This window comes from Sesamum indicum, linkage group LG5 (assembly GCF_000512975.1).
Source record: "Sesamum indicum cultivar Zhongzhi No. 13 linkage group LG5, S_indicum_v1.0, whole genome shotgun sequence".
NCBI classification, from domain to species: domain Eukaryota; kingdom Viridiplantae; phylum Streptophyta; class Magnoliopsida; order Lamiales; family Pedaliaceae; genus Sesamum; species Sesamum indicum.
In genome coordinates, this window is record NC_026149.1 from 5,298,810 (window position 1) to 5,317,454 (window position 18,645).

General features: G+C 35.1%; 2 protein-coding genes across 5 annotated transcripts; one reads left to right on the forward strand and one right to left on the reverse strand.

Annotated features, from left to right (window-relative positions):
• On the forward strand, window positions 1,901-6,809 carry LOC105162076 (transcription factor bHLH68). Its single transcript, XM_011079997.2, has 9 exons — window positions 1,901-2,413; window positions 2,714-3,038; window positions 3,409-3,486; window positions 3,865-3,930; window positions 4,223-4,288; window positions 4,398-4,454; window positions 5,221-5,265; window positions 5,556-5,597; window positions 6,422-6,809. Exons 1-9 carry the CDS (start codon window positions 2,181-2,183, stop codon window positions 6,554-6,556), a joined length of 1,047 nt encoding a protein of 348 aa, XP_011078299.1. The 5' UTR covers window positions 1,901-2,180; the 3' UTR covers window positions 6,557-6,809.
• On the reverse strand, window positions 7,856-13,027 carry LOC105162077 (methyltransferase-like protein 5). 4 transcript variants are annotated; one of them, XM_011079998.2, is made up of 11 exons: window positions 12,830-13,027; window positions 12,633-12,703; window positions 11,204-11,331; window positions 11,023-11,079; window positions 10,760-10,857; window positions 10,575-10,644; window positions 10,318-10,366; window positions 9,967-10,064; window positions 9,804-9,851; window positions 8,358-8,417; window positions 7,856-8,209 (listed from the first exon to the last, which is right to left on the reverse strand). In XM_011079998.2, exons 3-11 carry the CDS (start codon window positions 11,261-11,263, stop codon window positions 8,099-8,101), a joined length of 651 nt encoding a protein of 216 aa, XP_011078300.1. In that variant the 5' UTR covers window positions 11,264-11,331; window positions 12,633-12,703; window positions 12,830-13,027; the 3' UTR covers window positions 7,856-8,098. The 4 variants fall into 4 exon arrangements, with proteins under 4 accessions (XP_011078300.1, XP_020549423.1, XP_011078301.1 ...); XM_020693764.1 differs by having other exon boundaries at window positions 12,633-12,696; window positions 12,830-13,026; XM_011079999.2 differs by having other exon boundaries at window positions 9,967-10,055; window positions 12,633-12,696; window positions 12,830-13,025.

Genomic DNA, 18,645 nt, shown 5'->3' on the forward strand with positions numbered 1-18,645 from the left:
ATTGATTTGTTTCAAGTCAAATAAATCTTATTATGATCAAATTATCGCTATATATCTTCATACGTTAATGCATATGAGGAGGTATATTTTCACCGTTACAAAGGTAGTCTAGTCACAAAAGATTTGTTTGACGTGTAATAAATCAGTAATAAGTCAATCGAGGGTAAATATTGATTTTCTTTCAGTTATTTCGTTAATATTAATAAGTTTAGTGAATTTTAATTAGTGGGGATCTATTTGTTAGACGAAAGCAAATCTCAGATATACTAACTATAATTTTTCAAATCATGTACAGAAAATTTACGTATAATTATACCAAATTTTTTAAGGGAGAATGTATCCCTAATGAATTAATATAATACGAGCAACATCTATGCCAGAAACAAAGGTAGCAACAACAAAAGGAGTAAATTGTGATGATGATGATAGAGAAGAAATAGAAAATGATATCGACAATGATGTTAACTTTAATCTGTCCCAACCCTGTTTCTTTTTCCATCAAAATTAAGTAGTAAAATTGTATGTTTTATGTTTTTTTTGAATTAATTAATGTATTTAATTATCATGTGATCCAATTAATTTCACATAGCATACGAGGTATTAAGAATTGCATAGAACTATATATATATATGATGTGGAAGACAAGTTGGCCATCTTTTGGAGGAAAGAAATGTGACTTTTCTTCTTCAAACTTGCACAAAAGATGGCCAACTTGTCTTCCACATCATAATTTTAGCCACATAGGATTATAAATCAATAAAAACGCATTTAGGTGTCATGCCATGTCACTTTTCCGGCGCAAATTATAAATCCAATCGACCGGAGGACTAAAACTAATCAATTTTCCAAGTTACTGGAGTTAATAAAAAATGGGCATACTTATAAGACTAAAACTATAATTGGGCACACTTAACGGACTAAAAAAATATTTTTTCCATATATATATATATATCCGAGTGACACGACTAATTACTCCAGCTAGGTTTGGGAAAAATAATATTAATTATCAGATTGAACTTGTCATAATTAGATACTAAACAGTTTTAATTAATTATTCTTTTTGGACAAGTGTATACTTTCTTTAAATTGCTCCTCAATTAAACCATTTCTATAATTAGTGTTAGTGTATGTGACACTGCTCAAATATGAGTGCATAATTTTTTGTAGAATTTTATTAAAAAATATTTATTATTTTAAAAGTATATTTTTTAATTGAATAAATTAAAAATAAAAGAAAATACAAAAAAAAATATTGAATAAACGAGTGAGGAAATACAAAAAATAAATGAAATTGAGAACAGGAAAAATGAGAAATTGACAATAAAAGAAATAAAAGAAATAGTGCGATGATTTGAAAAATAAAAAAAATTATCAGATCATAGAATTAGAAAACACCTATCTTTTTTAATTATATATATATATATATAGAAAGTACAGAGATACAGTTGAACTTTATGGGTGACCTCTCCCTAATCGATGTCGGCTTACTTGTGGAAAATTAAACCTCTCAATACATAAAAGCATGGTGTGATTGCTGCGAGATTAGCAAAACATATCCAAATTTAATTCGATCAAATTTATATCAATTATATGATAAGTATAATATATTTGTTATGTGATTAGTGTATAATTTAAAAAAAATTATCAATCACATAATAAATATAATATATTTTTTTATAATTTATTTAATTCAACTACTAAATTTTGGTTCATGTAAGAATTTTTTTATATATATAATTTTAGTATAATTCATATAGTATGTATATTTTTACCTGAGAAAAAAAGGTACCACCTTTTTCCACCACTTTGGTGATAAAGCAAAAGCAAAGGAAAAGAAAAAATCATAGAAAAGAAAAAGGGAAGCAATAAAGAAAGGAAATAAAAGAAAGAGAGGACACAAAGACAAAGCTTCTCAAAACCCCATGGATGATTCATAGTTCTTCTCTCTCTCTCTCTCTCTCTCTCTCTTCTCTCTCTCTCTCCTACTTAATCAAGTGTAGAAGAGACCCTCAAGAAAAGTTTGTACAAGGACCTCTTCAAGAGCTCCCAAGAAAAAAAAGGAAAAGTGAAAGTGAAAGACAAACCAAAAGGGGGAGTTGAGAAAGTGAAAGAGGAGGAGACATTGATTATCAATCTTTCAACTTGAGAGGGTAAAGAAAAAGGGATTCAAAAAGCTAGCTATGAATCAAGGAGTTGTACAGAGCTCACCGGTGCAGCAGATGGTGGCTTCCGGCAGCCCCACCTGGTGGAACATCAACAGCATGAGGCCTCCCCCCCACTACCATCAACACCACTCTTTCTTGGCTGCTCCGCCGCACCATCACTTCCCTCATCATCTAACACCACCGCTCCTTGCTACTTCCTCATGGAATGATTCCCAGGAGCTCCCTGAATCATGGAGCCAACTACTCCTGTACATTCACATCTCTCTCTCAAATCTATTTTTCTTGATTCATGCACTGTCCTGGTAATTGGACTTCCATCATCGTGAAGGCCAATATATATTTTCATACAAATTTCATATATTACATGTATCAGCTTACAAAGCTCATAACTCTACAGTTAAATCATGAAAGTCTCACTTTCCATCTCTCTCTCTCTTCTCTTAGATTGCCTTCTTTCCTTCGTTCCATAAACCTACAAGTTATATCTATCTAATCGTCTTGTGATGTTGATGATGATAGAACTGATTTCTTTTCACTTGGTTGCGTAGAGGAGGATTAGTTGGCGAGGAAGACAAGCCTGGTTTGAGCCATATGCAGGCTAAGAAGCTGGAGAATTGGGAGCAACAACTCCTGAATCACACCTCAAACAGCTGCGCCGTAGATACCTTAAAGCAAGAAACCTCGGCAAGTTCCTACACGTACGGCCCTGGAAATGTGGAATTCCAGTCCGCAAAACCCACTAACTGCTGGTCGCATCAGATTGTTTCTGCTTCATCTCCCAAGTCATGTGTTACCACTTTGAGCAATAACATGCTCGATTTCTCTCCGAAATCCTCAGATTTGAAGCACCCACACCAAGATCCTTCATCTGAGGTACAACTAAAACACACTCGCAACTAGGGTTTCTGAAATACATATTTCATAGTCTAATCATCTGGGGCTAATTCATCCTTCCCAGATTCTTCATTCTTGCTTAATTTTAGGCATATATACCAATATCTTCCCATTCTTGAAAGAAAACATGGGCTGGGGGAAAAAGACAGAGTCCACTCTCATCCGGGCTAAAACCTTCTAATTCTTCACTCATGCAAAGATCAGTACTGGATTAATCTGTTGATTCCAAGAACTAAAATAGTTTCGTACCGTCGTTGCAGCAAATTGCTTAAGCTTAATCATAGATCTGAAAAAAGTTTTGGTCACCTAAGATGATGAATCTTTTGACATGTTTTACTTTATTGTGAAGTGCAACAGCAGCATGGTCACAGGTGGGGCAGCCAAGAAAGCCAGAATTCAACCTTCTTCAGCCCAGTCTACATTCAAGGTAAACTAAAGCTGGCAAATTGGCTGCTCAATTATGCACTCTTTCTTTCTCAAACATTCCCTATAGCAGGCTGTTTTCGTTTCTCAATCTCTCCTTTTCGTTTTTGGAACTTAACTGTTGTCTTTCTTGATTGTCGTCATCTTCTCACTTGCTTATTCTTTGGGTATCTCTTATATAGTCCACACACAAGAAAGAATCATATCTCTGTTGAAACATATATACATACACATATATATATATATTTATGTATATGAATTTGCACAAAGTCTCTCTACATACACATATATATATATATATATATTTATGTATATGAATTTGCACAAAGTCTCTCTACTTCGATCACATCTTTATAGTGGTTTAATTGTACTTTGACATCAGGTGAGGAAAGAAAAACTGGGCGACAGAATTACAGCCCTCCACCAGCTTGTTTCCCCATTTGGCAAGGTAAACTCCAAGCACATAAGTTGTTAAATTGGGTTTAGGCCATTATTACGGAAAAGAGCGTAGTAAGAAGATCTTTATAAAGATCACAGCCACCCATCTTCGCTTTTTAACCCTTTTCATCTTTAGGGTTTAATTTGATCTGAGAGAATTCTTTACTGAAAATAAAAGGAGAGAGAGAGAGAGAGAGAGAGAGAGAGAGAGAGAGAGAGAGAGAGAGAGAGAGAGAGGACATAATAGGGTTATTCTTTTTTTTTTTTGGGTGGGGAAATGACTCTTTTTTAATCTTTTGCAGACTGACACAGCTTCTGTCCTGTTAGAAGCTATTGGATACATTAGATTCCTTCAGAGTCAAATTGAGGTGACGTTTCTATTCTCTTTCAATATTTTGGGCAACAGCTCTTGAGTTTCGGTGATGAGTCTTTTGTTTCTAAACATTCTTCTTCATTGATCCCCCTTGAATTATGCAGGCCCTAAGTCTGCCGTACTTGGGCAGTGGATCTGGAACCACGAGGCAACAACACCCTGTAAGAAACCTACCTACCTACATCTTCATCTCTCTCTCTCTCTCTCTCTCTCTCTCTCTCTCTCTCTCTCTCTGTGTGTGTGTGTGTGTGCTCTCTCTCGCTCTAGATATATATACATATATATATACACACATCTTTTGTGTCTTTGTGTGAATGTGGTGTTTATGTATATGATATCTAACTAGAAAAGAACATGTGCAAGTGAGCATGATTTATAATTTATATGAATTTTTTATCACACTTTTGTATTAACCACATTGATGTTATAAAAAATAAGTTATCATTGTGCATTCTTTTTTAGATTAAAAACTATAATTAAATTAAATTATAAGTAAAAAATAGGACCATATATATACAATACTTGTGTGGATCTAACGTCACTAGATAACAACGGACGTGTGATAAATATTTTTTCATCATTTATATTATATACAATTATACATATATATATATTGTATTGCAATTGTCATTCCGCATAACTATTTTTAATAGATTTTTTTCTAATTTTTACATGTATTTTTTCTCAAAGCCAACATCATTCCATTATCTTTGTTTATTAAATTTTTTTATAAGTCCAAAATTTTTATTAACTTATTATTTCGTATACTTTTTTCATATAAAAAAATCCCGAATAATTAAAAATACATAATTTTTTTATATTTTAAACAATTTTCAAAAAAAATATTATGCATACACTTGGAATGTGACTTATCAACTTTCAAGTTTGAAATTATAGATTGTCTAAAGAATATGAAAACTTTTTCAGGTTCAAGGGGAGAGGAATTGTTTATTTCCAGAGGACTCTGGCCAGGTATATATATATGCTTTATTGGATCCATTACCTCCTCAAAAGACTTTCCCGGGGAGCTCCATTTGTGATTGCTTCTTAATTTCAAACCTTCCAGATTTAATTAATTATTAATGTCTCAACTTTTCTGCAAAGAATTTGAACTGCAGAAAGCAGTAGCTTTTCAGCATTATTCTCCACTTTTTAATAATTGAGCCCCTTCAATATATAAATTATCTTTAATTCCCCTCTGAATCTGAAAAATTACCTAGTCTTTGCTCTTCTTCTCATTATTTATTTCTCTGTTTGTGCAGCTGATGAATGAAAACTGCATAAAGAGGAAAGGAATATCTGAGGTACTATAGTTAAATATTTTGCCTTTATTTGGTTCTATCTTTATGTTTTGTTACTTTGATAACATGGAAAGGAAAATTACAATTTTGGTTCGGTATTAAAGGAGGTAGCAATTTTGGTCCTGCTATAAATTTAATTTAATAGTTCGACCCTACAATTTTAAAGATTTAACGCATTAAGAACAAAATTCGACGCACATTACACTTTGGACATCTGGGTTCATGTGAGGAGGGCATTCTGAATTCCAGTTAGGTTTTCAATTTAGGGCGGGTTTTATCCTTCTGCCAATTTTTTTTAAAATTACAGAGTTTAATATGCCAAATTAATTCCAACAGGACTACAATTGTCATGCCTTATAGTTGTCTTCACTATTTTCTCAATAACTCAGTAAAAAGATTACTTTTTTTTTTTTTTCTGACAAAGTTTTACATATAAATATTTTGGTGCCATTAATTTATAGAAAAAATTGCAATTTTGACCCCTAACTATAATGGGGTGATAATTAGTTCAATTGGAATTCAATTCGATAATTAATCCCAATAATTTGGAATAACTGGCATATTTAGTAAGCAAAAAGTCAGTTAAAATTGCAATTATTTGACTAGAATTTTGGCATATATAATGTGAGGCGCACGTACCAAATTTCAACTAAATTAACAATTTTCAATGAGTTCATTACCCTCAAATGTATCAATTTCTTTAAATTGCATGGTCTAATTGTTAGATTGGGTTCTAACAAGGACTAAAATTAGCATAATTGCAATTTTTCCCAACATGGGGATTATGTATTTAGTTTTTGTTGACTTTTTTCTTGATGGGATTGTAGGAATGTGATGAAGAAGCAAAGAAGGATTTGAGGAGTAGAGGGCTGTGCCTGGTTCCAATATCTTGCACACTTCACGTGGGGAGTGACAATGGAGCTGATTACTGGGCTCCAGCGTTTGGTGCAAACTTTCGATAAAAACTAATGATGAGAGAATGCACACCAGAAAACTGTCATAAGAAATGATATAACATCACGAGCAGTCAATCTGCTAAAGAAAATCGAAGGCTGACTGCTTCTGATGCTATGCGTTTTCTTCAGATTATATGTGCGTAGAACTTAACTAGCAGCTTCAATTAATGTCATTAATTCGAATTCGTGTGAGCTCCTCACCATGAACATATATTAGTTAATTCAATTCGAATTTGAGTTCGACGTGCTGACAATATCAGTTCATGCTTTGTTTCGACGGTATTATATATATAGATTATTATGGCAGATTTGAAGTTTCTATTCGAATCTTGTATAGCATTTTTTATTCCCATAAATTAAGCTTATTTTATCTTTGGTCCCATTTATTATGGGATTAAAAGATCACATAACTTACAAACACAACAAGAAAACAGGGTATCAGAGAAGCCAAAGCGATGAAAAGGGGAATAGCCCCCACCCAGGCAATTTTCATCTAGCTAGGGCTATTGGCGGTGTGCAGAACAGGTGAGAAGTTTACAACAGAGTTTAGTCAATTATCACGGATGAAAAAGAGGGGGATTCTATTTTCTACGGCTTGGTTAGGACAAAAACAGAAAAATACCAACACTAATGGGGGTGAACCCAACAGGCGCTCGAAACCGCCGATAAGGGTTAGAAGGGCTGCTAGGTAGGTCGATGGGACTTAAACCAGAAGAGAAGCCTATTCTTCTTAAGGGGATTTGGATATTCTTTCGGAGCTAATACCCAAAAAACCTTTGGCCCAATAGCTAGAGGCCCAATAGCTAGAGGCCTACCCACCTACTTGGGCCTAGCAACCTCCTACCCACCTGAAATCCAGCTTACAAGCTATCCACTTAAAGGCCTTGTCTGATGGTCCAACTAGAAACCATCTACCTAAATGCCCAATTGCTAGTACAACTATGATTATTAGGCCGACTTGGGGAGTCCAACTATTACTTGAAGGCCCACTCCATGGTCCAACTGAGACCGTTAGCCCTACTCGACAACCCAGCTTAGGTTACCCACCAAGAACCCCAAAAACTCGTAGAATATGCATCCCCTAGAGGTCAAAGACTTATCCCCCGCAACACCACTAGACGCCCAGTTATTGACCGATTATATAGTTGTTCTACATATCATAACATCAATTTTTTGTTTAATTACAATAAGTGAGGTGGAGTGTTTTCTAAAAACCTCTATTTTCAATTAGCATCATCAACCCATAAAATGTCTTGTGTTGCCCCCTAGGCCCTGCAAGGAGGTGGCACGAGAGCAACAAATCGATACACCTCAACTCTATGCTTGTGGTGTGTTGAGTAAGATATTCTGTACAAGTAGTCAAGTACAAAGTAAATTATAAGTTTTTTTATGATCCGGGAAACAAGATATTAAAGGCAAATCAACCCTATATATTGGTTACAAAATCATGTCTGTGAAAGAACCTCAATTGCCCAACAGAATATTGTTCTATTGGAAATGCTATACTTATAGATCTTTTCGGGCCAGCTAGAGGTACCTGCTACAGTTCTACAAATGCTTTGGTCGATTGTTATTTGGAACGAATCGCCACAAGTCCACAGCTACATCAACCTCCTTTTTCTTGTGAAATTTGTAGAGTTGGGGCACATCAAAATGAAGCTACAGAAAGACAAGTTTTTCAAGGATTCTCATAAGTTGGTGCGAGTTATTTTTGCTATGGATGCTAAAATCACCAAATTAAAGAATGCAGGATCAGCAGACTGTGCTAAAATATGCCACTAGGGAACAGTAAGTCAAGATGAGGTACCTCACATAGAACCTCGGCAGTGCTTGCATTATATTCTCTTAACGCAGTTCTTTTGATGTGCTGCAGTAAGAAAAATATTAGGTAGATATTTAATTAAATGACAGCATATTTAGCTCGAGTTTCCTTCACATTCTACTAAAGATAGTAGAGAAATATCATGGTATGCTAAAATTGTAGAAATTTAGCAGATGACAATTAGGCAAAAATTGGATAAAACTGCACATAGAACATAAGATGGAAACCAGATGAAGCTCACATCTGTTAAAATCATCATACAATATCGTAGAGATAGGAACAGTCATCATGCATGCACGACAGAATATGTCCATGGAAATCTAATGGTGAGAGGTGTATAAGAGCAAAGAAATTAAGTACATTCCTAACTATTGCACAAATAGATACCTTGTGTCATATATCCTATGCCTTATGTTTTTGCTATTAGCTTTTGGAAACATTTCATGTTGGGGGCAGATGATGTAGTAAACTATAAACAAAGAGCAGAAAAGTAGGACTTCAAAGTGTGAATTAATGGGCCAGCCGACTTCAAACCATCTAGGTTAGATGCTTCTGAAAGATCCCTAATCATAATCAAATAATGCACAATCATAAGAAAGTCTAAGTGACATCAACAGGAACATAAGATTTACTGTGCAACAGACCAGGGAACCATATGCTGCACTAAAATTTTACAATTCAAAAATTTATGTGGAGGACATTGAAGAGGTACATGAAGCAAAGTGATCGAGAATGACAACTCCCATAGCCTCTAGCTTTTATTGTATTAATTTTAACCTTAAAATTCCAGTGATCCTCTTCTTTTGTAATCTTTAACTACTGTTTCCATGGTTTTGGATATTTCGATCATACTTTGGTATCTAACTATTTTGCTCAGAAGTGCCATTACATTTCCTGTTGCATCCATTTCCCTCATAAACCAAAGTTAGCTCCAAGGTATCCATTTCAGTGGAGAGAATCTTCAGTTGATTCAGGTAAGGGAATAAAGCTCAATCCCATGATCCATGAAAGTGCTAAGATAGAAAAAAGAAATGAGAGAATTAATTCTTCATAAACCAACAGTCTCATTTTGCCAGCCGGATAGGATAAAATACAAAGATAATCACAATAGCAGCACCAGGAAAAAAGCAGTTGCACCAGAGAACTAGACTAGGAGCGAAGGCAGAACTCAATATTTACATAGAAGCAAAAAGTCATTAGACCCAACAACCAGGCGATACATAAGGAGAACTAAATATTGCACAAAGGTTGTAATCAAACTTGCAACTCCAAATAACAAGCATCATGAGGCAAGAGAGGGAAGAACCAATATTTGATTTATTTGCAATATGAATAATGAAATTGTACCCTTATTCCAGAAGAAATTTTTTGATATAACATTTAATGGAGAAACAATAAAATAATCAAACGTTCCAAATAAAGCGATCTAACATCTCTTGTTGTGGTCTTGTGCAAGGAATAAATTGCTCCAGAAGCCACCTGACATCAATTTGTCAATTTGTCAGAGAAGTAAGACAAATGCATGAAGCAAAATAGAAGGTGATATATCCATTAAAGCATCATGGATAAATCAGAATGTAGTTCATGATTGCACCTTCAAAGCCATAGACAGAAAATCCATGTCAGCTCCTTTCTTCCTCGTCCCAAAAGGAGGATTCATTACTACAGTATCAATAGCTCGATCTGTGCAAACTTCAAGAGCAGTTGTCAGCATTTTGATTTACTTCTCATCCAGGATGTCTACCTATAACAAAGATGCTTTGATGGCTGCATTTTCACTTATAGAATGGAAACATTTTTTGTCCAGTCCCAAGTATATGAGAGCTTCCCGTTATATTCCCATAATAACTTTTGGATCAACCATCACATTTCATCTTAAATTTAATTACTATAATGTGAATCTTTTTGTTTCCTGGTGGGAGGGAATTTCTTCAGGAAGAATTACCTGACAATCTTAAGTTCCTGATATCACATTGAATGAAATCCATGTCTAACTGCAAGTTAAATTCATCAAGAAAAGTAAAGAGTCGTATAATAGTGCGAAATGTCTAATACAGACGGACTCTGAGATGAATTATAAACTAGAACTTAAGACCTAATTGAATGACAAAATTAGGACAAAACAGCACCCAGAAGATATCATAGATTAAGCAAAATAAACAACAGCATAATCACATAATATATTGTTTTTGATCCAAGTACCTCTAGCTCATCTGCATTTAAGGATGCAATTTCAATAGACTCCGCAGCAATATCAAAGCCAATAACATGCCTGGTCAATGAAAAGAAGCATCAATAAGCCTCATGATACACAACATAACTGGCCACAAAACCTGCACACGTCCTAACTCACCAGGAAGCAGATTAAAGAGAAACCAATTACTTACTCTGCACCCAAAAGACCAGCAGCCAGTCCAAGTGTACCGCACCCACAACCAAAATCTGCCACCACCTTATCCGACACATCCCCAAAGGAATTCTCTGCCTGAATTATGCTAAAGGATGGAATCTCTAAGTACCCATAAAGGAACTATTAACAATATTGAAAACACACTGACAACCAAAAAGTGCATCAATATAGTATATGACCAAAAAAGGCACTTGAGAGAATTAGAGAAAAAGAGAATAATCGGGTGTAGAGAATATTTACGGTGTAGAGCAACCGAGACGCAATGTGGGGTCCAGTTGGATATTGTTCCAGTTCAATCTGTTACACAATTAGAGGATGCCATTGCACTTAGCATACAGCAGTAGTCTTGTACAAAGCAAATATAATAAGCAGCAAAAGAGCACAGAATAAGATTTACAGAGCGAGAGAGAGAAAGAGAGACCTTTGGATTTTCGGACTGTTGAAGGGAACCAAGAAGGCCGTCTAACTGTTTCAGCTTCATCTTCAATTTGGGGCAGCTCAGTGCGCGTCTCACATTCAGAAGACAGGAAGGTTTTGGAGTGCAGAGCCCTAATTGGGAAAGAAATTGTAAATCAGTAATATAACATGGCTGGAAAATGAGTGAGGACCATATTTGGCCTAATTAAATAATAATAAAATTTCATAAAAATAAGGTAAAACTAAAAGTAATAAACTATTTGGCCATAATGCTGCCCCTTTCCAGGGGAAAAGAGGCAGCATTGCTGCTTCTCTTAACTCGTTACAATGCTACCCCTGTAACAGAAAAAAACAGAGAAAGAAACTGCCTCTATTTACCTTATAGATGTACAAAAAAGAAGAAAAAAATCTCCACTTATATCTATAATTCAATAGTTAACTTCAAAAATATTTCTTAAATCCATGAATACACCAAAATAATGATCTAAAAAACATTGTTCAACTAAAGTGAATAAACTCTTATAAACATATGTTTCACAATATTAATTTTGATACAATAAAGAAAGAGTTTTGCTTCTCTTCGCAATGTAATGCAACTTTGCCTATCCAATCCGGATAATTATACAGAAACCATGTGTAAGCAAATCAAGTTTAACTCCATCAAGAGTTTTGAACCTTATATTGTTGCACAAATGACAAGGACAATGAATCAAGTTGTCTGGACCCATCACATTTTCTTTTGCAAAGTTGAGAAAGAACTCTACACCTTTAATGTACGACTCAGAAAAGGTATTTGTCTCACTCGTCCAACTTTTATCCATGACCTTGTACCTAAAAATGACATGTTTACATCTATACATATTAAAAAAAATATTTCTAGTATTTAAGTCTTTGAAGATAGTGAACAAAATATTATGAAAGTTATCAACTATAACGGTTCTCTAGCATATGTCAATTTTCATTATTGTCATTCCCAGAGGCATCTCCTAAAACTGCACCATGAAAATACATTTTAAATAATCTAGATCATTATCAAGAAATGTACAACTAGTAATTAGAGAACTCTAGACAGAGGTTGGATCAGAAAACTAGAGGCAGCCTCTAGTTTTCTGATCCAACCTCTGTTTAGACTTTAGAGGTTGTTTCTGCTGCAAATTTTATCTAGCAGAAACAAGCATCAGCCTCCGATATAATGCAGAAACAGCCCCTGTTCTGTTTCACCCCAAATTTCACAAAAAATCAACAAAAAATTCCAAATTTCACCCCACCCACGCGCATATAGCTGAAACTAACCATCAAAATCACAACCTACACACTTGAAAGCAGATAAAGCAACTAATGATTATCATGTGCAAATAATGAATTGAATGTGAGAATTGACACAGTAACTTCATTTACCACAGAATATTTTGGGCGTAAATAGATGAAATTACCTGTAGTAGAGTAATCAATTTGTGCCGACCAAGAAAACCCACCGATACTACTAAAATCCACAACCTAAACACTTAGAAAAAAAAAGATAAATCAACTAGTGATTATAATATGCAAAGAAAAAATTCAAGGTTAGAATTGACATAGTAACTTCATCTACAACGAAATAAATCATTTGGGTGGCAAAAGATGAAATTACCGTATCAGTTTTGCACCAAAGAAACCCACCGCCTTTGACGAGATTCGGATGGAAACTTGGAACTTTGTATGGTAATCTCAATGGCGTAATCACTTGCAAAGATGAAGGTGTAAAGAGAGAAAGAGAAATCGGTCTTGGTTGAAGAAAGAGAAAGGGAAAAGGAAAATAACGATAAACGAGAAGGGAGATTTGATGGAAGAATAAAAAGAATATTATGTAATTTTAGATAGTTTTTAGGTTGTGTATATATGTGACAAATTTAATTCCTCATATTAATTTATTAAAAATAGAAAAAAATGAAAAATTTAAAAAGACTTAAAAAGTTTTTATAGGGAATAAATTAAGAAAAGTGGGAAATATGTAATGTGAGGAAAACAAAGTTGTCACATTTTATCAATATTTATTGTGAGGAAATTATACATATTTGTGACAAATAAAATTTCTTTACGACAGATGCATGCTATAATGAGAAAATTAAAAGTGGTCACAATTTGTATTATATAATGTGACGAAAATTTATCTCCTCGCATTTAATATATTATATATGATAAAATTTAATTTCCTCACATAAAAAGATATTTTTTTTGTATTGTCCCTCCTATATTGTTGTAAATTTGAAATTATATAAGTGGAATATAACAAAGAATCATGTCTATTATAAATGAGTAGCCTTTTCGTATTCTTTAATAAATCCGTCATGGGTTGATGTATCTCTAAGTAGCCTTGGTAGCCTAAATTTTCTTGGAGTCCATCTGAATCTCCCCTCTCCACAATGTGTCCAAAAAACTGATAGTCTCATAAGCAAACGAGCATTTCGGCACCTTCACATAGAACTCGTGCTCGAGGAGTATCACCAGAACCTGCCGCAGATTCTCTACGTGTTTGGCCAAGGTTCTACTCTAGATAACAATATCATCCTAGTTGTACACCACCACAAACTCGTCAACAAACTGTGGAGTATCTGGTTCATCAGAGTGCTAAAGGTTGCTGGAGTGGTTGTCAGGCCGAAAACCATGACAAGAAACTCGAAAGCTCTATACCTCATTACCACTATTGTCTTCACGTCATTGCTCTTTTATTTCAACTTGCCAATAGCCCGACCTCAAGTCTCTATCTTCGTAAAAATATTTCGCCTGGCTTAGATGGTCGAAGCAATTTGTTACAAGTGGTATAGGGTATTTATTCTTCATAGTGATTTTATTTAGCGCTCGATAGTGTCAACACATACGTAAGGAACCGTCGGCCTTCTTTTGGAACAGCACATGTCCCACCATACAATTACTTAGTGGGCTTGATAATGCCACTCTCCAACATATCCTTCAATTGCTTCCTAAGCTCCAAGCTCAGGCTGTGACATTCTATATAGTGCCCTGGCGGGAGGTTTCGTGCCAGGTACCAACTCGATTTCGTGATCCACTGTCCTCTTCAGTGGTAGATTCGGAGGTAACTAGTCTGGCATCACATCCTCGAACTCCTTCAACAACTTTTTTAATCACGCTAGGGATGAGCCTTGACGCTTATTCAATTTCCTCAAATCAAATGGTGCACAATTAGGATGGTTCATTCCGCTTGCACCCCTTCTCGAACTGCATTGCCGAAAGATTTTTCTCGCCAGTCCGCCCGGCCAGTGTGGGGATGATATAAGGTTTGATTCTCAGCATCATAAATGAATCAACATGCTAATTAAGGTATGTGTATCTCTCAAAAACTCAAGCCTAAGGATGAGCTTGAAATCATCCATCACCACAACAGAAATATTGGTTTTGCTCTTGAAAGGACCAATCTTGGTCAGCACAGATTTGGCCACACTAGCAATAGGTTATCGGTCAAGTTAAACACTTTCACCCAACTAACTCCCTTCCCTAACATGAGCCCGAATCCCTCCACTTTGGCGCTTGCAAGGTAGTTGTGGGTAACTCTAGTATTGATCATGGCACGGATTGGCTTACCATGGATCTTCACATCAAATAACATTAGCCATTTCTTCTTAGATGTTCGGGGCTGTGTTTTCTTTTCAGAATGGCTCCCAATTAGAGTCGGTACAGTCTTTCTTGCCCGGGGTGGCATCGTCTTCTTACATCTACTTGATGGGACAATGTGTTGCACCATTGAGAGATGACACCCATGTTGTCATAGTTCTCCTTCGGTTCATTCTCGGAACTCATAGATACTTGTGAATCCACTAGCTTTGCGAACAACCCCTTGCCAGTAAAGGTCGTCTGTGCGTTCAACAACTATTTCTTTGGGCAGTCCTGGTATCTATGCAGGCCGTCGCACAGGAAGCATCCGCTACTCTTCTATGGCACCCTTTTTTTGTTCTCCGAACTACTCTTGTGTGGGGCTTCCGATCTCTCCCACCTCTATTGGAATTACTCCTAGACGACTTTGCTCCTCCTGGCTTATTTTGTGCAAGGTTAAATGTAGCTTGCTTTTTCCTCCGGTTCTCAGGATTGAAATTTGTTAAGCGTTCGACCACTGCTATAGTTGATCCGAAATCAGACCCATTGACACTGCAACTTAAGAAGTGCCCTGATTTTAGGTTTTTCATGAAGGTGAAGAGCTTATCCTTTTGTGATATATCTCGGATATCCAACATCAACGTCGAAAGGCTTTCACTTAATCTCGCACGGAGGTTGTATGTTCCAACTTCCTAATGCCCGCTTGGCATTATACATTGCGCTCTCTAGAAGAACTGCTCTTGAAATCGCTTCTTGAAGAAGGGACCAAAAGTCTAGGCGCACTTGGTTGGCCTAAATCTCAGCATATTTGGTGCGGCACCATAGTTTGGCATCACTAATCAAGTATATCATCTCAATCGTCACCTTCCTCGCATTGTCTTCCACGTTTGCAGCAAGAAAATATTGTTCAATATCAAAAAGAAAATATTGTCTTCCACGAATACCACTATAGGTCTTCGGTTCAAGAATCGAAAACTTTACACCATGATCGTGAGCAACAACAGAGGCGTTGCTCATCAAACGTTGGAGCAGACTAATCTAAATAGACATTTGTTCTATCTCATGTCTCATATCAGCAATGCCACGACCTCCAAAGACACCGGCCATTTCTTGAACCACCTGCCGACATTCCTCTAGTTCGGAATTTGGCATCATGATCTCTTCTCGGTAAGAGACCTTGTCCTCCAAATTCATCACCATCTTACTCAACTAAGATTTTCATCCTCTGGGCGACACCACCGATCTCGGCTCTCAGCATCTTGCCCGATATTCCCGCAGAACTTCTGTGGGTCACAACAATCTACCTCGGCTCCATGGGGTTAGATACCGATGCTCTGATACAGCCTCTCACGGGGTGTCTTCCACAATGCAGAGAAAGGGGCACTATGTGGCTAGTACTCTGCAGTAAACGACTACTTCCGCCCGAAAGCACACCAACAGAGTTCTTGATGACAATTGCATAGAGCACCGACAAGAATAAAAACACGAAATCTGAGAACAGCAACACAAACAAGCAAGGTGTAGTACGAAAGTAGTAAATTGAGCACAAATTCAGAATGTGGATTTCATTGATAGTAGAAAGTAATTAAACATTGTATAAATGATGTTAGTGTAAAGGGATCGCCTTGATGGAGACATTATCACGTAGACTACACCAAGGTTCGCAATACTCAAAAGTTTTTTCCTGTTCACAACACTAAATGCTGAAAAGGTTGAAAATTGCACCTCAGGAAGTATAAAGTCCCCCTTGAGTAAACAAAAGTATTTACATGTATGCAAGACGTACAAGACAAAAGACTTATGCCTAAAAACTCTAAGGCTGCAGAGTCCAGCATTTGTCGACGAAGGTTGTTGGTCAGCTTAATTGAGCAGTTGCATGGCCGAATGTGCGTCAAGAGTGCCTGGAGTGCTAACGGCCCTTGACACCTAGTCACCCTCTCCTGCACACCGTGACTCATAACATCACACTAACGCCACCCAACTTCGCCCCATGTCGCTCGGCCCTTTAGCAAGAACCCCATGAAGAAGATTCATTCACCTACGGCTTGTTGGGTGCCGCTCGCCTCTAGAAAGAGGTAAGCACATAGATTTAGTTCCATGGTTAATTGAATGGAAATTTTACAGATTCTTTAATTTCTGAAGGGAGATTTAGTTCCATTGCTAATATCGATTATGATGTTGAGATTTAGTTCCATTGCTGATATCGATTATGATGTTGAGAACTTGAGATATAGTTCCATGGCTAACTTCTGATAAACATTGTTCCTCTTATATATTCTTTTTATGGAATATTACCAAGACGATTCTTGTTTCTACATTGCACCCAAGTCTGTATTTACTAGTAGTAGAAGGTTGACTAATCATTATCGTAATAGGGTCCATCCCATTAATATGGTGACATTGATATTTATTCGTCGTTAATTGTGAAATGAAGTGAAAGATAAAAGAAAATGATAAAATTTTTCTCCAATTTGAAGCGAATCTTAATGTTGCTTCTTTTTGGAGTTGAATTGATGAAGTTACTTAAAGAGTATTTGCGCCAGTTTTTTAAAAGCGCTTTTTAACTTTTAGGTTCAAAAAATCACTTTTGAGGTATTGAGGATGTCAGCTTCTGCTAAAAAAAATACTTTTAAGCCATTTTGGCTTTTTGTAAATAAATTGAACTTTATGGACTACTTTTTCCTCAATATAATAATCTTATTTCAATTTTGCCCTTATTTTTAAAATTACTCATCTAAAGTTGATGTTGAATTTTCAAATAATTTGAATAATTTACCACTAGCAATACTTATATAAATTCACATATTTAATATTTTAAGTTTATTTATTTTATTTTTTGTATTATTGGATATTACTCCTATATCATAGAAAAATATAAATTAAAATTGCTATGATTAATTAATAAATATATTTTTTGATAATCATGCAAGGTTATTTATTGTGTATGAATTATTGAACAACTATATTACATAGTAAAAATATTATTAAATCAAACATTTAAAATTTTCATTAATATTTAATATTTTAATAATATAAATGACAAATATTTACAAATTTAAATATGAGATATACTAATTACAATAAAATTTATTAATTTTTTCAAAAAAAATTATTATTATCAAATGATAAGTGCAAATATTAAAGAAACATAGTATCTTTTTAATATATATGGACAAAAAGATTTTTAACCAATTAAGTTTATTTAAGTAGTGATCTCCTTACAAACACTACCCAATTTAATTTTTATCTGTTTTTCACTTTTCTTATAAACACTATCCACTTTGATTCTACTACAACTTTCAAATTTCTCTACTAAAATCACTTTTCTAAAAGTAAAAATTTTCGCAAATACCCATTAGTGTTATAACAAAAGTTCATTTCTTAGCATTCACTTTTGCATTTCGATAATCAATTTTTTGTTATAATAAATAATCATGCACACAGCAAAATCATGCAAAAAGCGGGGTGTTAATAATTAGGGCTAGGGGTGGCAATTAAACTCGTACCCGAAAGGACCCACCCCATTGGTCCAAAAAATATTAGCCAGGGCAGGTAACGGATCTTGAAAATTAGGATCCGACTCGACAATATATATATAATGTATGTATATATATATGATATATATATATTATTTTGGAAGCATTAATATATTCTCGTCATTGATTGTAGAATGAGGTAAATGATAAGTAAAATTTTAATTATATTTTTTTATTTTATTTGGTAGAATAAATATTAATAAAATATTATATTTTTTATTTGTTTATTGTTAGATACTTGTTCAATAGTTGAAAAATTGAAAAATTGTCCAACAATTCTTGACGAGGAAGAAGATGAATGATGATGTTGTATTTATTTTGA